Source organism: Rhinolophus ferrumequinum, chromosome 13 (assembly GCF_004115265.2).
Source record: "Rhinolophus ferrumequinum isolate MPI-CBG mRhiFer1 chromosome 13, mRhiFer1_v1.p, whole genome shotgun sequence".
NCBI classification, from domain to species: domain Eukaryota; kingdom Metazoa; phylum Chordata; class Mammalia; order Chiroptera; family Rhinolophidae; genus Rhinolophus; species Rhinolophus ferrumequinum.
The window spans coordinates 26,364,237-26,383,644 of record NC_046296.1 but is presented as its reverse complement, the minus strand read 5'-3'; the positions used below and the strand labels follow the sequence as shown (position 1 = coordinate 26,383,644).

At 33.8% G+C, this 19,408-nt stretch overlaps 1 protein-coding gene across 8 annotated transcripts in view; it reads right to left on the bottom strand.

Annotated features, from left to right (window-relative positions):
• Window positions 1-19,408, bottom strand: part of WDPCP (WD repeat containing planar cell polarity effector) — a 316,746-nt gene that overhangs the window by 87,270 nt on the left and 210,068 nt on the right. For 7 of the 8 annotated variants that reach the window (XM_033124690.1, XM_033124694.1, XM_033124691.1 and 4 more), the window contains exon 14: window positions 7,109-7,211. The exons of the other annotated variant lie outside the window; for it this stretch is intronic. In XM_033124690.1, the coding sequence (XP_032980581.1) occupies window positions 7,109-7,211 (103 nt within the window). The remainder of the gene's footprint in view (window positions 1-7,108; window positions 7,212-19,408) is intronic. 8 annotated transcript variants of the gene reach the window in all.

The window sequence follows — 19,408 nt, the reverse complement described above, 5'->3', positions numbered from 1 at the left end:
CCTGCATCATTTTATTATCTCAACAACCCCAGATAAATAGGACAGGTATTGTTATGTCCATTTTTTGGGGTGAAATTCAGAGAGGCCGAGTGCCTTGCTTGAAGTTACATAGTGATCAGTGCAAGAGCTAGAGCCAAAATCCAGGTCTGATGATTTTGGCCACCATTTATCAAGTGCTTATAATATATTGGAGAATATGTTGAACACTGTTTGTGTATTACATCATTTAATAGTCACAACACCTCACAAATATATCTATTTTACAGATTAAAAAATTATGATGCAGAAAATTGTTACCCATTGGTCCTTTTTTCCCCTCAAAACATATTCTTAACTTATCTATTATGCTGAATCTAAAAATAAAATATTATCAGGGTAAGAAAATAAAGAAACCAATCTTCATTAAAAATAACTGCTATTTACTCGTACGTCCTTTGCCAGGCCTGGTGTTAAGCTCTGCAATTACTGTTGTGTTTCACATTTACAATCCTGAGAGTTAAGTATTACTTTTCCCATTTGTAAATAAGGACACAGACTCAAAGTGTCAGAGGCAGAATTTAAAACCATTCCTGTTTGACTCCAAGTCTCATACGCTGAACCACTTTTCCATTCTGCTTTTTTATTTCAAGTCCACTGCTATTTCCCATATTCCCTGCTGCCTAACATTGCTTGTTACTTATTTTTGAGTTGTTTTATTTGTTTCATTTGTCTTTTGGAAAAAAAAATATTAAGAAAGGTTTTCTTTGTCATCTTTGTTTACCATATTATACTGACAGACCCAAACGTGTGTACTTACACCATTTTCATAGCATTCTGCAGGAAAGTGGCTTTAAGCACTATCTCATACAAACTCTAACATATTTTAGTGGTAAGCCGGCAGGTTATAATACTAATGTGTAACTGAACTTCTTTAACTTACACTTTGAGCTAAACAGTCCCTTCACTTATTAAATGGTAAATTTCTGCAGTTTCTCCAGAACTGAAGGAAACTGACTTGTTCATTCAGCAGGTATTTTTCTTTAAAGCTGTATTTATAGAAACAAAATATGAGATTAAGGACTAAGTGTTGTTTGGTAAATTTACTTAATATAGCTAAATAACGTACATTAATAGAGACTGTTGAGTGTGTGTGAAAAGAGGTTACTTTTCCTCAGTCAGAAAAATTTTTTCCTACATTGAATATCCTTATTAACTCACTTCATATTGCCTTAGTAATCAGAAATAAGTGTTTAGATGTTCATAATACTTTTTCATAACAAATGGCATATTAGCCCAAGCACCATAAATACTTCCAGGGCAAAGTTTCTTTCAAAATTCAGTTAGTTCTTTTTTCTTTATTTTCTGGCTAAATTCTCTTTGTACTAGATAGTTACCATGTTCCTGGTAAGACTGCCTCTAAAAAGGAAGTAAAACAAGTTTATGCACATACATTCAGAAGCATGGGCATAAGAGAAGAGAAACTGTGAAAGAAAAACATGTTATTTCTAGTAAAACTCTTTCCTTATTTAGAATTAGAGGTATTCATAAATGTGTGCACTGTAATAATATATAGATGACTACTTTATTATTTTTATAAAATTTATAGTTTTTCCAAGGTAATAATCTAGATATTTGGAAAACATTCATTTAAGCAGGAGAAATAGCTGGCAAATACTTTCATGTCAGGTGGTATGCATGCTAAATTTATATCCTTTCTTCTGTTTATTCAAGTAAGGTAACTTGATGTGACAGGGTGTGACATATCACAAAGATGACAGGTCAGGAATTTCAAGAAATCCTGAAAACAAACAGTATTTTCAAGATCTGGAGAGTATATAGTCTTTTTTTCCCCCCGTTATCTTTCAAAGAATTGAGTTCAAGTGCTTAAATGCTTAGGAAAGACTTTTACTCAGAAAAAAGGAAGTATATCTGATAATTGGGATAAGGCAGGAATCTCTAGATTCTTTATGGTTAGAATATAGGAGGTCAGACAATTAAGTTCGAGACTCATCCGAGAAAAAGTGTTACATACCTCACTGCTGAATATCACTATGGTCACCTTCGAAGTACTCCCCTTGGGGAGCTATGCACCGATGCCAGTGCCTAGTCCACCCTTCAGAGCAATTTTGGAACTCTTTTTCTGGAATGGCCATCACAGCTGTCGTCATATTACCCTTGATGTCCTAAATGTCATCAAAATGTCTGTCTTTCAATATTTCCTTTATCTTCGAGTAAAGAAAGAAGTCACTGGGGACCAGATCAGGTGAGTAGGGAGGGTGTTCCAATACAGTTATTTGTTTACTGGCTAAAAACTCCCTCACAGACAGTGCCATGTGAGCTGGTGCACTGTCATGATGCAAGAACCATGAATTGTTGGCGAAAGGTTCAGGTCGTCTTTTTCACTCAACCTTTTCAGTACTTCCAAATAGTAAACTTGGTTAACTGTTTGTCCAGCTGGTACAAAATTCATAACGAATAATTCCTCTGATATCAAAAAAAGTTAGCAACATCAGTGCAACAAGTTCATGAATTTAGTTGTCAGACCTCGTGTGTGTGTGTGTGTGTGTGTGTGTGTGTGTGTGTGTGTATTATAGTATGTTTGGATTCAAGGTATATCCAAAAGTAAATATTTTTATATATATATATATATATATATATATTTTTTTTTTAGAGTTTACACATCTATTTGTTGATCAAACAATTCAAGCAATAAATTTTTATTTGTTACCTACTTTTCCTTTTTTCTAAAGCCTTTGCAGTTATTTAGCTGTCATTACAAACTCCTGTCCCAAAGCATGTGGTTTCAACAAAGAATATGAATAGATCACAATATTTGCTTCTAAAGGGCCAAATTTTGTTTCTATCATAGTAAAATGAGTGTGTACTTCGTAAAGTGAATGTTAAAGTATACCATACATTCAAAGGAGTGTACATACTATAAGTGTTCAACTAGTGAACACAACCATATTACAAGCATACAGATAATGACACTAAATTTTTATCAGTACCCCCAAAAGGCTCCTCTGTCCCTTGTTCTCATACCTCCAAAGGATAAACACTCCTGATTTCTACTACTACTAATCATTTCACCTGATCTTGAAAGAAAATCATGCATCCTTATCTAGAAATAGGTGCACTCATAAATATATGTACTGTAAATATATAGAGATGATTACTAGAGTCTCTTTTTGGGCGGGTTGTGATCTGAGTTATTTCACTTAACAGTATGTTTTTGAAATACAGCCAGATTACTATTATGTTATTCCACTGTATACCACAAATATATCACAATTTATTTATTCATTTTGTCACTGATGGACATTTGAATTGTTCTAGTCTGTGGTTCTTACAAATATTTTACATGTTCTTTGTGAATATACCTATCTATTTCTACATACTCATACATTCAACTTTAGTAGAATACCTCGAAAGATTTCTCTGAAGTAGCTGAAACAATTTGCATTTTTATTATTAGTACATAAGAATTCCAGTTCATCACCATCCTTGCCAACACTTATCCCCTGCCACCATTTTACTCATTCTGGAGCATGTATAGTGGTATTACATTGTAGACTTAATTTATATTTTTTGATGACTCATGAGGTTGAGCATCTTTTTATATATTTATTGGAAACCTGGATATATGTTTTATGAAGTGTCTTGTTCAAGACTTCTGATCATTGTTCTATTAAGTTATCATCCCTTATCATTTTCAGGAGTTGTTTATATATTCCTGATACACATCAATTGTTGGACATATGTATTGCAAATATTTTCTCCCACTCTTAGGTTGCCTTTTATTTATTTATTTTGCTTTTTTAATGTCTTCTGATGAACAGAAGTTTTTAGTATTAGTATACTCCAGTTTACCCATTTTTTTCCTTTATGTTTATTACATTTGTGCCCTCTTTAAGAAAGCTTGAAATACTCCAAGGTCATGAAGAGATTTCCTGTGTTTTCTTTAAGATCTTTGTTTTACCTTCCACATTTACATCTAGAATTTATTTTCTTCATATGTTGCGGGGCATGGATTTTTAAATTTTATGTTTTAGCCACGTGGATATCCAAATGATCCAGCACCATTTATTTAAAAGATTATCCTTTCTCTACTACACTGCAGTGTTGCTTTTGTCATAAATCAGGTCACTATACTACGTCTATATATCTTTTCACCATTATTATTGTCTTAACTACTGTAGGTTTGTAAAAGGTTTGGCTTTCTAGTAATGTAAGTCTTCTAGCTTTGTTGTTGTTCAGAAATTACTGTTCTTGGTTCTTTGAATTTCCATTTCCATTTTTACAATCAGTTGTCAATTTACACAAAAAGTACTGTTTTAGGACTTTAATTGGGTTTGCACTGAATCTATAAATTAATTTATGGAGAACTGACATCTTTAAAACATTGAATCTTCCACAAGTTATATATCCTTCCATTTATTTAAGTCTTCAATTTTTCTTAGTGTTTCACAATTTTCCATGTTGAGAGAGGTCTTGCATATCTTTCCTTGAATTTATTTCTAAGCATTTAGAATATTTTGATACTGTAAGTGGTGTATTTTTTAGTTTCATTTTCTATATGCTTGTTTGATGTATCTAGAAGTTAAGATAAATTTTTGTATAATGGTCTTACCTGCACTGATAAATAAATAAAGGAGACTGGAGCAGATATATAGAGCAGAAGCACCACTGAGAGAGAAATAAAGTGTAGCTCATGCGAAAGAGGTTAGGAGAATATGACAATCTCAGTTACAGGAGTCATTACAATAACCCCTTTATTTCCTGAGGTTATTTGAGAGAGACAATAACAACCAACCAACCAAACAAACAAAAATACTAGCCAAATCACAGTGGTCCTTATCTAGCAATGTCTCACACCTGGATCACCTGTGAATCTGTTTATATTATCTGTCTGTTCCCTTGCTTTTCAGTGGTATGATCTTTTCTCTTGGCTTTGCTGGTAATTTTTTATTGAATTCTACACCTTGAATCCAAAAAGTTATAAAGGCTCCAGTGATATTATATTCCTCCAGAGAAGATTCTCTTTATCCTCTGCTAAGCAAAAAGAATGAGAAATGATCACCTTAATATAACAGGAGATTAAACTAAATTGAGGCTGGGTTGTAGTTTTGGTAAAATTCAGTCTACCTCTGGCCTTCCTAGGACATGTGAGTGAGAGAGAGAGTGAGACAGTAAGAGAGTGAGAGAGAGAGAGAGAGAATACATATATATGTGACGCAAAATGTTATATGTATTATATCTCATATAATACATATGTATTTGTATTTATTGTGTAATGATCACAACAGATCCAGTTAACATCTACCACCTCACATAGTTACAGTTTTTTTTCTTGTGATTAGAACTTTTAAGATGTACTCTCCTAGCAACTTTCAAATACACAATTTAGTGTTATTATGAACTACAATCGCTACAGATGTTTTTTAATCAGTTCCTTGCCTTACAGTTAGTTCAGCTGATAATTTTCAAAGTACTTGTACTTAAAACCACCATCTTTTGATTTCAACCTTTTGTTTCACTGATTGGGACAGGGTATATAATTTAATATACAATAAGGCATCCTATTTTAAAATGTTGACAGATTTGATCAATTTGTGACATAAATACAGAGCTAATAAAGACTTACTGGAGAGACATCCATTAGAATAATTTAAAAATATGTATGTATTTATAACTGAACAAATAATTTTTAAAAATGTATCCAGATTTCTTTCTCAGAGGGAATACTGATGTGTTCCATCCTACGTGAAAGCAAAATTTACTTTTAAAATACTCTTTCTCTTTGGATTCTTTTATCTTTCAAGTAGTTTTGAAAATAACTTGTATTGAACAAAGGGTCAGTGACATTTTTGTTGAGATAAAATTTATATAATATGAAATTAACCACTTAAATCACTTTAAAGTGTACAATTAACTGATTTTTAGTAGATGAGTAAGTGACATTTTGTGCAAGATTATCGTTGCCCTTAAATAGCACTGTATGTGACTTCTAAATTCTGTAACTATTGTATTTTAATAGGCAATATAAAATCTAGTAAACTAACATGAACAGAATGTACAGCAACAACTCATTTTCTTCTAATGATCATTTACCTGTCCACTTATACTAAACATGGTTGAAAATAGAAAACAAGAAAGAACTACAAATAGCCAAAACATATATCATAAAGCCCATGAACTAACCTTGATCTTATATATTTTATTCATTCAGAACTTATTTCTTATAAGATTGAGAGGTTTACAAGCTAACAGCATTACAAAAACAAAGCACAAGATGATGTATCAATGGAGAGGCTTATTATAATATTTTTAAGCAACTTATAAAGTAGAAATCTTTGTTTCATAGAAATTCTACAAAAAAATGAAATCTATTACAATTCTGAGGGTACTTTGCCTAATTTAGGAATAGGGAATACCAGGAAGAAGAGGAATTGGGATGTCCAGAAATCAGTCTCGTTAAACTTCCAGATTTAGTCTCATTAGATAAACTGAGTTTAGAAAAAGGAAGCTTATGTTGATATTATAATAGTTTTTAAAAACTATCATTTTTTCTATATTATGAAGTTTTGAATGAACCTTTAGATTCACATTAGGCTTTTTATTTGTCTTCTTTGGAAGACTACACTGTAAAATGACTCTAGTGGCTTCTAAACGAAAAAAAATCACCCATCAATCCTAAAATCCCCTGTGAAATACTCTGTCTGATATAGGAGAAAATTCTTTTGAGATATGACATGTGTACATCTATAATAAAGGATTATGTAACTTCCTGTGTTGGTTAATTTAAATGGAAATGTAGAGGGCCAGGAGTAGCTGACAATAAACTCTTCTTCAAAATCTTATGAAAACAACAAAGTCCTTTTTATTTCTGTGAAGTGGTGATTAATCACTGATTATCAATTTTCATATTAACACAATTCCAACGTGTACATCCATATTGTACTACCTAGCCGGGCTTAATTCTTTTTTTTTTTTTAAACTGTCTGTACAATGAAAGTAATGCAAGGTAACCAATCATGCCCTACAAACATAAATAGAAATGATACTGAATAAGTATTGATTAAAACAAAAAGTACCTAAAAAAAAAAAACAACACAGCATTAATTCTTACCAACTCCAGAAGTTATTGATTCTGCATCAATGTCGCTAGCTCTTTTTCTTGCCACTTCAGCTAGTGCCAATTCACCCTTATCTAGTGCAAGGTAATGGATATCCTTTGGAAATAAAGCAAAGTAAAAGATTAATCCAAAGTGAATCTTGGTCAAGTTACAAAGCAGATTTTGAAAGAAAGAACTTATTGTTCAGATTACAAAACAGACATAGCCGATTTCTGTTTTGTATTTTCTTTTCCAGTGTAAGCAAATTTTTTTGAAATGGAGATCATAGATATAACTAATGGTAATTATTTAAATAAGTCATTTTGAGTCTTTGGGGAAAAGACAAGTTTTTAAGTCACATGTTTGATATACTGTTTTGTCAGGGACTAAAAACCCTTAGCTGCTATTTTCTTTGGTGAGATTTTAATGACGGAAAATCTGAGAAAGCTTCTTCAAAATTCAGTTGTGCGGAATACTACCACACAAATCTGTCTCTGATATTTATGTGCCTGGCACATATTAGTTTGGTAAAATTATTAATACTACTATTATTTTGAACTCATTCACTCAACAAATCATTGCTTACTAAGTGCCGGCTCTGTTATGGGGTATACAGCTCAATTATAATACCAGGTCTCAAGAAGGGTTGAGCCTAGTGAGGAGACAGACCACGACTAAACAATAGTTAATTAATTACATAATAGTGTGACAGGTTTAATGGCAGATATTTGCACAGAGTGTTCTGGAGCCAAAGAGGAGCAACTGAGCCTTGATCTGAGTCTTGAACTATCAAAAGTTACGCTAGGAGGGAAAATGAAGAAAAGCTGAGAAGAGAATAAATGAAACAGTGCATATACATAGAGCAGCTTGAGAAAACAGTTCTGTGAGGCAATGGCAGGTTTTTCAATATGACAGGAGTGTTGGATGGGTGGAAGAAATCAGTGGAAAATAATACTAAAGAAGAGCCACTAAAAAGGACTCAGAACTCTTTTGGGTACTCAGAATGATTGTTGGAATGAAATAATTTACTGCAGTAAAAATGGAAAAGGAATGTGAAGAGTTTACTATGAAGAATTATATGTAGGCTATAATCATGAAAAGATATTTCATTTTATTAATACTCAAATAAATGCAAATTGAAAATAATTTAATTTCAAATTTAAAAAATTTAAGGTAATCTTTACTGGTTGCAAAGTCTGGAGTGAGACAGGCACTTACATTTACTGGGAATATAAGACTTTATAGAGCAGGGGTCTGTAAACTATGACTGATGGGCTAAATACAGCCTGCCTGTTGTACAATCCTTGAGTTTAGAATGGCGTTTACATTTTTAAATGATTGGAAGAACTGTGTTCTTATTTAACTGTGAATGGCTTTGGAATTAGCTTACGCTGCAGACTTGAAAATGTTTCAACCTAAAACGATAAGACAAAATTACTTGTCTGTGAAACTTATACTGTGATAAAGTTAAGCATTAAGAGATGAACATTTGCAATAGATTTTGATAATAAGAACACCAACTTTCAACAATAATTAATTGAAATGTTATCCCCTACCTCAAATTCCATTATTCACATTTATAGATCTGTGTTACAATATTGTACTCCATTATTATGTTTTAATTTCACCCGTAAAGATTTATGGAAATTTCTTTCTTGTTACATACAAGTACCTTCATAACAACCTCAAATTTTCCTCTTGGTTCATAAGCCTGTAATATTTGCTATCTGGCCCTTTATAGAAAAAGATTGCTGATTCCATGTTTTAACAATATATCAGAATTTAAAATTTGCATGTATATACTTTAGGGAAATTTTAAGGAAATGATGTTATAGTGTATGTCCAAGATTGGTGATGTAGCATTATTTATAACAATGAAAAATTGAAGCAATTGTAAATATACATAAATTGAAATAATCACGAGTTTTCTCTCTATCAATTCAGTGTCATGATACTTTCACAATAGATTCTTATGTGCAATAAAAAATTAGTATAATATAAAAATATACACTACTGTATTCAATTTGCTAGTATTTTATTTAACTTCTGCATCTATGCTCTTAATTAAGAAAAGTCTATGACTTGACTTGGGCTTGACTACTAACAATCCCTTGAATGCTATTAAGGCTTTACTACACTTATAAGTTAGGTGGCTTTTTCCTATTTTCTCTTTGGCAATATTTGTATGTGATTCTTCACTGAAAATCAGTAAAAGATATGCAATGCATTTGAGAAAAAACTACCAATCATTACTGACATAAATGAACACCTGGTTAAAATACAGACATGTACCTGTTTATGGCTGGGAAGACTACATAATAAAAGTATCAATTCTGACCCCAATTCACCTGTAAAAATTGGTGGAATTACAGTCAAAATCCTTTCAAGGTTTTCATAGGACTTACAAGTTGATCTTAAACTGCATATGTAAAAACAAAATCAAGAATATCTAAGACTTACTGTAGTTAACATTAAGACTCTATAACACTGGTATGCATACATACAAACCAAAGAAAAAGAGATATACCCATGCAAATATGGTTTTCTTTGTGAGTTACGCATGTTAGTACTTTGTATTTAGCAGTAATATAATTTTTGGACATAGGGTCTGTTTTGTCTGGAATTATTAAATTATTTCTGGAATTATTTTCTGTCTCTCACATTCTTCTTCCTTAATTCAGCTTTATTTTTTAGTTATTATAAGAAATTGGGGTCACTAATTTGAAGAGGGTAAGCCTTAGTTGATATTGTATCTACATCATGAAGATTTTCATTCTTAATCTTCCTATTTGGAACACATTATACAGTCTATTCACTTGGTGATACACCTGTGGGCCTCCTGACTATTCATATACAGGCAGACCTTGGAGATAGGGAGGGTTTGGTTCCAGACTACTACAATAAAGTGACTATTGCAATAAAGCAAGTCACACAAAACTTGGTTTCCTGGTGTATACAAAACTTGTTTATACTATACGGTAGCCTAGTAAGTATATAATAGCATTACGTCTAAATAGCAATGTGCATATCTTAATTTAAAAATATTTTATTGCTAAAATAAAAGCTAACCATCACCTGAGTCTTCATGAGTTGTAACTTTGCTGGTGGAGGGTCTTGCTTTGATGTTGACGGCTGCTGACTGATCAGGGTGGATGTTGCTGAAGGCCGGAGTGGCTGTGGCAATTTCTCAAAACAGGACAACAATGAAGTTTGCTCCATTGACTGACTCCTGCTTTTACAAAGGATTTCTCTGTAGCATGCGATGCTATTTGATAGCATTTTACCCACAGGACTTCTTTTAAATTTGGAGTCAATCCTCTCAAGTACTGATGCTGCTTTAACAACTAAGTTATGCAATATTCTAAATCCTTTGTTGTAATTTTCCACAGTATCTTCTCCAGGAATAGGTTCCATCTCAAGAAACCACTTTCTTGGCTCAGTCATAAGAAGCAACTCCTCATCCATTCAAGTTTCATCATGAGATTGCAGCAATTCAGTCACATCTTCAGGCCCCACTTCTAATTCTAGTCCTCTTACTATTTGCACCACATCTGCAGTTACTTCCTCCACTGAAGCCTTGAACCCCTCAAAGTTATCCGTGAGTGTTGGAATCAACTTCTTCCAAACTTCTGATAATGTTGATATTTTGACTTTTTCCAATGAATCACACATGTTCTTAATGACACCTAAAATGGTGAATCCTTTCTGAAGGTTTTCAATTTACTTTGCCCAAATACATCAGAGGAATCACGATCTATGGCAGCTTTAGCCTTTACAAAATACATTTCTCAAAGAATAAGACATGAAGGTCAAAATTACTGCTTGATCCAGGGGCTGCAGAATGGAGGTGACACAAGTCAGTCCATACTGCCGTCCCTTCTTATTTTTCTGGTAAACATCCTTAAATTCTTTACATACTTGTATCAATTTACTTTTCTAACAATACCTGGGCTTTATAAGTATTTACTTAACTTTTTTTCCACTTAACCCTCCCTACTGCATCCTGATGATTTACCCTTGCCTTGTAACAATTTCTGATTCCTAGTTTTTCCCTCCTTAGGGTATGGAGAACTTCTGGTGCTTCTCCCACCTTTGGGAGCAGTCTTATCCTTTGGACATTTAGGTTTTTGCTTTTTTTCTTAAATCTGATTTTGTCAGTTTTACATTTTTTGGTGGATTCCTCACAGCGTCTGGTCCATCATGTACTATTATTTTGAATTCCAGTTATAAATTTGAAAAACACACACACACACACCATCATTTCTAGAGATTTGGCACAGATGAAAGGGTTAATGTATCCACTCAATCCAATGTCTTAAAACAGAAGAGGTACATTTCATTTATAAGTTAATTCTTCAGAGTGGAGACTTCTGATTGGAGAAATTTGAACTTGGAAAGCCAAGATAGGGTTGAGTCAGTAGAGGTCTGAGAAATTTATATTCATAATATTTAAAATTACAATTATAATGTATGTAATAAATGGTAATTCATGCTTCAGAAGTTAGCAGGTATGAAACTCCTCTATATAGAAAAGTGCCAAAGAAACAATTTTATGTCAACTTGATAACCAAGCAAGTGCTTAGGAGTGGCAGATGTAAAGTCACACTACAGAAATCAGGCCAATGAAAGACAAACTACCCAGTACTATCATGCCAAGGGAAGTCACAGATGGCTGGAGAGCAGAAGCTATAGGTCTTTTTATAGCATTATCAAATGGCACACACATGACATTCCAATTGGTCCTGTGCCAATGGCCAAGGTTACTTAATTAGGGGCGCCATATGAGAATGTTCATAAGGCAAAGTCGTCCTCATGCCATCCAAGATGGGGCAGAGGAGCAAACTTGGGTGGCAATTGAGTCTTTTATGACACAGTAATAATTAAGTTTCAGAGGTTTTTTTGAATTTTCAAAAGCAGAATAAGGTCCCAAAGACACAGAATTAAAATCACCATTTGTGTGACCAACAGAAACAGGCTTCCAAACTATACAGCTTCTATGTAGAGAAAGCATGGACAATAAAGAGTCTAGAGCTGTGACGATAGTGAAAAAATTCTTTTCTCAAAAATTTTAAGCAATGTCAGAATTACAGAGAAGTTTCAAGTAAAGTACAAAGATCTCTTTTTTGAATCATTGAAAGTAGCCAACACATTCTTGAATACTTTAGTGTTTACTTCCTACCAATTAGGACATTCTCCTACAAAACCACAATCAAATCATCAAAATCATGAAGTTAACACTGGTAATATTTCTCCCACTTAAGCAATGAAACTTCACCAATTGCTCCAATAGTGCTCTTCATATCACAAACATCCATTTCTTTCTTTCTGTTTTTGTGTGTGTTTTTTTTTAAAGATTTTATTGGGAAAGGGGAATAGGACTTTATTGGGGAACACTGTGTACTTCTAGGACTTTTTTCCAAGTCAAGTTGTTGTCCTTTCAATCTTAGTTGTGAAGGGTGCCATTCAACTTCAAGTTGAACTTTCAGTCTTAGTTGTGGAGGGCGCAGCTCAGCTCCAGGTCCAGTTGCCATTGCTAGTTGCAGGGGGCGCAGCCCACCATCCCTTGTGGGAGTCGAACCGGCAACCTTGAGGTTGAGTGGATGCACTCCAACCAACTAAGCCATCCGGGGGCAGCTCATCTTAAGATGCCGTTTTCAATCATAGTTGCAGGGGGTAGAGCCCAACATCCCTTGTGGGACTCGAGGAGTTGAACCGGCAACCTTGTGGTTGAGAGCCCACTGGCCCATGTGGGAATCGAACCAGCAGCCTTTGGAGTTAGAAGCACGGAACTCCAACTGCCTGAGCCACCGAGCCGGCCCACAAACATCCATTTCTTGATGCATTTAATTATTTCTCTGTAGTCTCCTTTAGCATAGAGTTCTTCATTCTTCCTTCATTTACATAAACCTGGCATTTATGAAGGGTAATAGGCTAGTTATTAGAATGTGCCTCAATTTGGGTTCAACTGATGTTTCCTCACGATTAGATTCAGGTCATGCACTGTTTTTTTTTTTTTTTTTTTTTTTTTTGTAGGAATACCACAGAAAGGCTATTGTGTTCCTACTGCAACATATTATATAAAGTAGCAAATTATTTTGACTTGTTCCATTATTAATGATGGCATTTTGATCACTTGATTAACATGGTGTTTACCAGCCTTCTCCAATGTAAAGTAACTGTTTTTCCGTTTGTAAATAATACATATCTTGTAGAGAAATATTTTGAGACTACGTAAATATCTCATGAAACTTTCTCTCATGCTTACAGCATCCATGAATGATTCTTGTCTTATTCAATTATATGTTTGTTGTAATGGTTGCTAACTTGTGATTTTCTCGTTCTATCCTTTCTTTTACATTTATTAGTTGGCTTTATTTATTTTTGAAAATATTTTAAAATTTCTATTGACTGTTTTTTATTTGTAGATCTTAGATTTTTAAGAAACTCCTCTAGACACTATATACAATCTTAATTTATCATGGTCTACTTAGAATTAATACTGTACAATTTAAGGTAAAAGGTACGAACCTTACAACAGTATAATTCCATTTACTCTCACCCCCACTCACATGATGTTACTGTCATTCATTTCACATCTACATATGTTATAAATACCACAATGCATTATTTTTGCTTTAAACAATTATCATTTATTTATTTATTTTTAATACATAACTTTTATTGCATCTTTACAATATCATAAATAACTCTGAGGAATCACCCATCATCTTGGTATTTCTGTAGCTGGACAACTTAGATCTAGTTCATCAGCCTGCTGAACTGTTCCTTTGTCAGAAACATAGAAATATTCCCAAATTTTCTGATATTTTTGTTTCTAACTATTGTGGCTTGTTGAATCAAAGCAGCTGAATTTGATACAAGTTCAATGTCATTTCCTTCAAGAATTAACTCATCTTTCTGGGTTGAGATGCTGACCAAGCAACACCTGACTTCATCCAAACCCCGCGGATGTATTTTCACCCAAGAAATTTCGGATTTCAACAAGAGAACCATTCTCCTGAATAATGACGTTGATGGGGAAGTGAGCACACGAAGCCCAAGGTAACACCCTTGATCATGTTCTGTACACGGCTACAGAGAGCACGAACAAGAGCCAGTTCCTTTCTATTTCCCCACCATTGGTCAACGCGGAGACTCTTCTTTTCTTTCCAAGGGGACTGAGTTCTACATGGATGTGATTGCAGTACCTCCGCAGGGTGCCTCTGGGGCCCTTCCCAATCACGGTGCATCTCTTCAGAGTGACGTCCACGTTTTCTGGGACGTCCACCGTCTGATTGCTGAGAATGGTCTTCATTCTCGCAGTAGATACAGCAAAAAGTAAACAATTATCGTTTAAATAAATGTTTACATAAGGAGGAATATTTTTATTATTAATTCACATAATTAACATTTCCAGAGCTCTACATTCTTTTGTTTAGATAGATACATGTTTCCACATAGTATTATATGTATTCTGCTTGAAGAAATTCCTTTAACTTTTCTTGTAGTGCAGGTCTGCTGGTGCTGAGCCAAAATTAAATTTATTTTACCCTCATTTTAAGATAATTTTCACTGGACATAAAATTTTGTGTTGAAATTTTTGATTATTTTTTCAGTACATTAAAGATGTTGTTCCGTTATCTTTTGGCATCACTGTTCCTGATGAGAAGTTAGCCACAATTCATGTTAGGTACTTTTATATAATTTTTTGTTTGTTTTCCAGGTATTTTAAAGATTTTTCTCTTCATCATTGGTTTTCAGTAGTTTGGATACACTGTACCAAGATGTGGTGTGCCTGGGTATTGCCTTCTTGTATCTGAAGTTCACTGAGCTTCGTGGATATGTAGACTAATGTTTTTCACCAACGACATGTATTTTAAACTACTTGATTTTTTGTCTCACAAGTTACTGAAGCTTTTTTCATCTTTTTCTTTTATTCAGAGTTGATGATTTCTATTGATCTGTCTTCAAGTTCACTGATCCTTTACTATACAGTGTCCAATCTTCTGCCACTACTATCCAGTGAATTTTTCATTTCAGATTTTATGTTTCAGTTCTAGAATTTCTTTTGCCCTTTTAAAATTTTTTTATTATATTAGTTTCAGGTGTACAAAACAACATAGTGATTAGACATTCACACCCCTAACAAAATAACCCCCCAAGTCTACTACCCCTCTGACATCATACATAGCTGTTACAATAGCATTGACTATATTCCCTATGCTGTACCTTACATCCTGTGAATATATATTTAATTACTTGAGCTTCAGCGTGGGGAATATAATCAATAATGTTGTAAAGATCATGTAGGGTGCCAGATAGGTACTGGACTTATCAGGGGGATCACTTCATAGAGTGTAGATGCCTGACCACTGTGCTGTACACCTAAAGCTCAAGTAGAATAATATTGAATGTCTTTTGCCCCTTTTTTCAATAGTTTTTGTGTCTCTGCTGAGAATCCCATATATTCAGTCATTATTTTCATCTTTTCCTTTAATGTCTTTGAACATATTTATAACAGCTGCTCCAAAGTTCTTGTCTGCTTATCTCAACATCTGGTTATCTCAGGATCTGTTTCTGTGTTTCCCCAAATGTAAGACCCAGCCGGACCATCAGCTCTAATGCATCTTTTGGAGCAAAAATTAATATAAGACACGGACTTATATTCTTTTCGGGAAAACGTGGTACTTTTAGCTCCTTTTTCTCTTCATTATGTATCACATTTCCTGCTTCTTCACATATCTGGTAATGTGTTACTGTGTGCTGGACATCATTGATGTCACATTATGGGAGTTTGGAGTACTGTCTATCTTTAAAGAAAACTGAGTTTTGTACTAGCAGGGCATTAAATTAGTGGTGGCTTTTGTTCCTGTCAAGTTTGGTTTTATGATTTTTAAATGCAGATCTATTTAGTTTAGTACATAGTCTTACGATGTGTCCCTTATTCTTAAAATCTGGCATTACTGGGGTTTCATATAAATGCCTAGTGAGGTTGTTTCATTTTGACTGAGCCAGAATTCCAGTATCTCTCAGTATTGTGCCACCACTCCATTCAGCTCTTGGTTTCACAACAGTGACTCTTTGGTAGGTCTACTTGCAGCCTAGCCTTCCTAGCCTTTGAAGACTTCTGGATTCCCACTCTTCACACAGATTCTCCCTTTCTGGTATCCTACCCCACAAATTCTAAATCCCTCATCATCCCTGAATTCTGAACTAATCTGTGGCTTTTCAGCTAAGTGACATCACTGATCTCTGCTCTGGAAATTGCATACAGGGCTCATCTGTGCATTTCACAGTTTTTGAGGATCATAGTCCTGCAATTCTTGCTGTCCAGTATTTTGTTTACTTTTATAGTGGTTTACAGTGGGAGGGCAAGTCAGAAAAAGAATTTGTTCATTAGCTGAAAGTGGAAGATCCTCCTTCTCTCACTAGTAATAGTTTACAACGGTTGAGCCAATACTAATTACATCATTATTCCTCTTCACTTGGGTTTTAGAAAACAACTTTTAACTACAGGGACCAATGAGAAGCTGATTCCTTTCTAAAAGGAGATCGGGGATAGATACAATTTAAAACTTTACACCTGTCCCAGTTCACATGCTACCCTAAGATACAACTCTTCTTTGTGTCTCTGAATATGCAGCTGAGTTCTCAAAGAGCAGACTCACGGTCCTGGAAGATCTATCCATATAATGTCTGGCGTAAACCACAGCTATCTCAAAGAAAGTCATGCCTAAATGTGTATGCTTCCTTGGAAGTATTCTTCCCTGGAACCACAAGGAGAAAAATAGAGAAATGGACAAATAAATGGTGCTACAGTTCTGTGATCCTTTTAATATTCACCGCACAGACTTCTTTTCACTAAAGACTAATATTAAAAGCACTTAATTTGGGTGAATCATTTTCCCAGTAAAACTGGGGTTCAAACTAGATCACAGGTCATTCTGCAATAAGCAGTCTTACTGAAATCTTTGTGAATTTTGTTAAAGAATAAAAGGAAAGGATAGTTTTCTTAGACTTAGGTATAGGTAGTGATCAAATTATAAATTGCTAAGCTTTGGAGAACTTCCAGATCTTTAGTTTATATAAGCAGTTTGGTGTAATTAGAAATGGCATGGATTTGAGAGTCAAATGCACCTGAGTTTGAATCACAATTCTGCTCAGTTTTTCTTATAATCAGTTTTATCGACTATAAAACAGGTATAATAATTCTATCAGTTAGGATTATTATGAGAATTAAATGAGATAATTTATAGAAAATATTATATAAAAAATAGATAATGTAGAAAATAGAAAATAATATAGAAAATATTATATAAAAAAATTATATAATGCCTGGTACCTTGCAGGTGATCAAGAAAAGCTAACTCCTTTAATTTTGTGATATGTAATGATTTTGTTGTTGATAATCATAAAGTATTTGGCATACCCTCAAGCGAGACAAACTAAATTTAAGCAGGCATAAACACCAATATCTTTGATTATCAAAAGGAAAGCCTTGCATTGTTAATCTTACAAGATTAAAATAATTCTTTAACATAAAGAGCTGGAAATGTATTTTATTTTCTTGAAAATGAGTTAAAATGTGAAAAAAATTAGGTCTTTCTCGTTAGTGCTTTTACTGTAATTAAGTGATAAATCCTAGTATACACAACATTTTATAAAATTTCATTTGATCCACTTGGGGCATAAAATTGATGACATGTCATGCTTAAAAGGAGAATTTGTGACATTTAAGTCTCTTAGTGATTAATAGTTCAAAGATAATACCACACTTCAGGGAGTTATCCAAAATTGGAAATCAGCTAGTGCCAAATTTAACACTTCACTCACCTTCCAAAAATATATTGCAGAAATTCCGATTCTGGTTATCCAGATAAGGATATGTAAGACCAATACTCTTGCTGAGAGCAACTAGAACAGCTGGATAAATCATTTTTAAAATTCTGTTTGTAGACATTCGAGAACCACTAAGACTGAGTATCTGACAGACCACGATCCTAGATAGGAGCAAAACCAAGAGAGGTAAAACTGACATTTGGTGTTGCTTTTGCTTTTCAAAGCATTTGCCAATTTGTAATTGGTAGCCACGAGGCTGAGAAATTAGCAGAAAGTGGTGTTTGAGAAGTTGAGATCAACCGCACAGAGTTTTAGGTAGAGTCACTATGGAGGAGACAGGGCTTTCAACTGGATTCCTGAGGGTCTACACCCTTGATATAAGCATAAAGTGGAAATAAACTAGCTCTCAGACTAAAACTCAGGTTCAAATAAACTCAATCCCAGAATGGATTAGGGTGTTGTTTAACTTTTGCCCTAACTGCCTGCCAGAAGCAAAGGTAAATTTTTTCTGGAGGAAAGAAAATAACTTCATACACAGCCTCAAATTATCCTATTTTTTAAATGCTATGTCCAATGTTCAATTAAAAAAAAATGAGGAAAACAAAAACAGATGCATATACACAGAGATCTAAGGGATGGTTGCTAGAGGGGAGGGAAATGGAGAGATGGGTGAAAAAGGTGAAGGGGAATATAGTCAGTAATATTGTGATAAGTTTGCACGTTGACAGATGATTACTACAATTAGTGGAGTGATCACATTGTAAGGCATAAAAATGTTGGATGACTATAGTGTATACCTAATATGACAAATATATGCCAAATACACTAAAAATATCTTTAAAAATGCAAAGAAATAAGACCAAATGACTCCAAAACAACCACCAAAAGATCCACCAAAAGGATATTAATCAAGATAAAAAAATTATAGGAAAAATGTAACTAATCTAATAAAAGGGAAAAATGGAATAATACAGTTAATACAAAAGAGAGCACTGATGGTTAGCTAAAAGGAAATAGAATAGGTGGGACATGACAAACACAATTGTACTATCTATCATTATGTTATACTTCAATTAAATAATCCAATTAAAAGACTAATTATGGGAGTTTATTTAAAATATCCAACTCTATATTGCTTACAAGAGATATAACTTAAACATAAGGAAACATGGATATATGGTATATGAAGGATATATGAAGTACATGCAAACCAAAATAAATGTGGTGTAAGTATACTTTGAAATGAAGTAGGTTTTAAGACAAGAAGCATTACTAGAAAAGAGAAGAATGTTTCATAACAATAAAAGATCAATATACCAAAAAAAAAATAGTTCTAAATTGGCATGCACCTAATTAACACAGCCTTAAAACACATAAAAAATGCAGACAAGTTCACAATCACAGTGGAAAATTTTAAAACAGCAGTCTCAGTGAAGATATAGAAGATTTGAACAGCGTGACTAACAAACTTGATT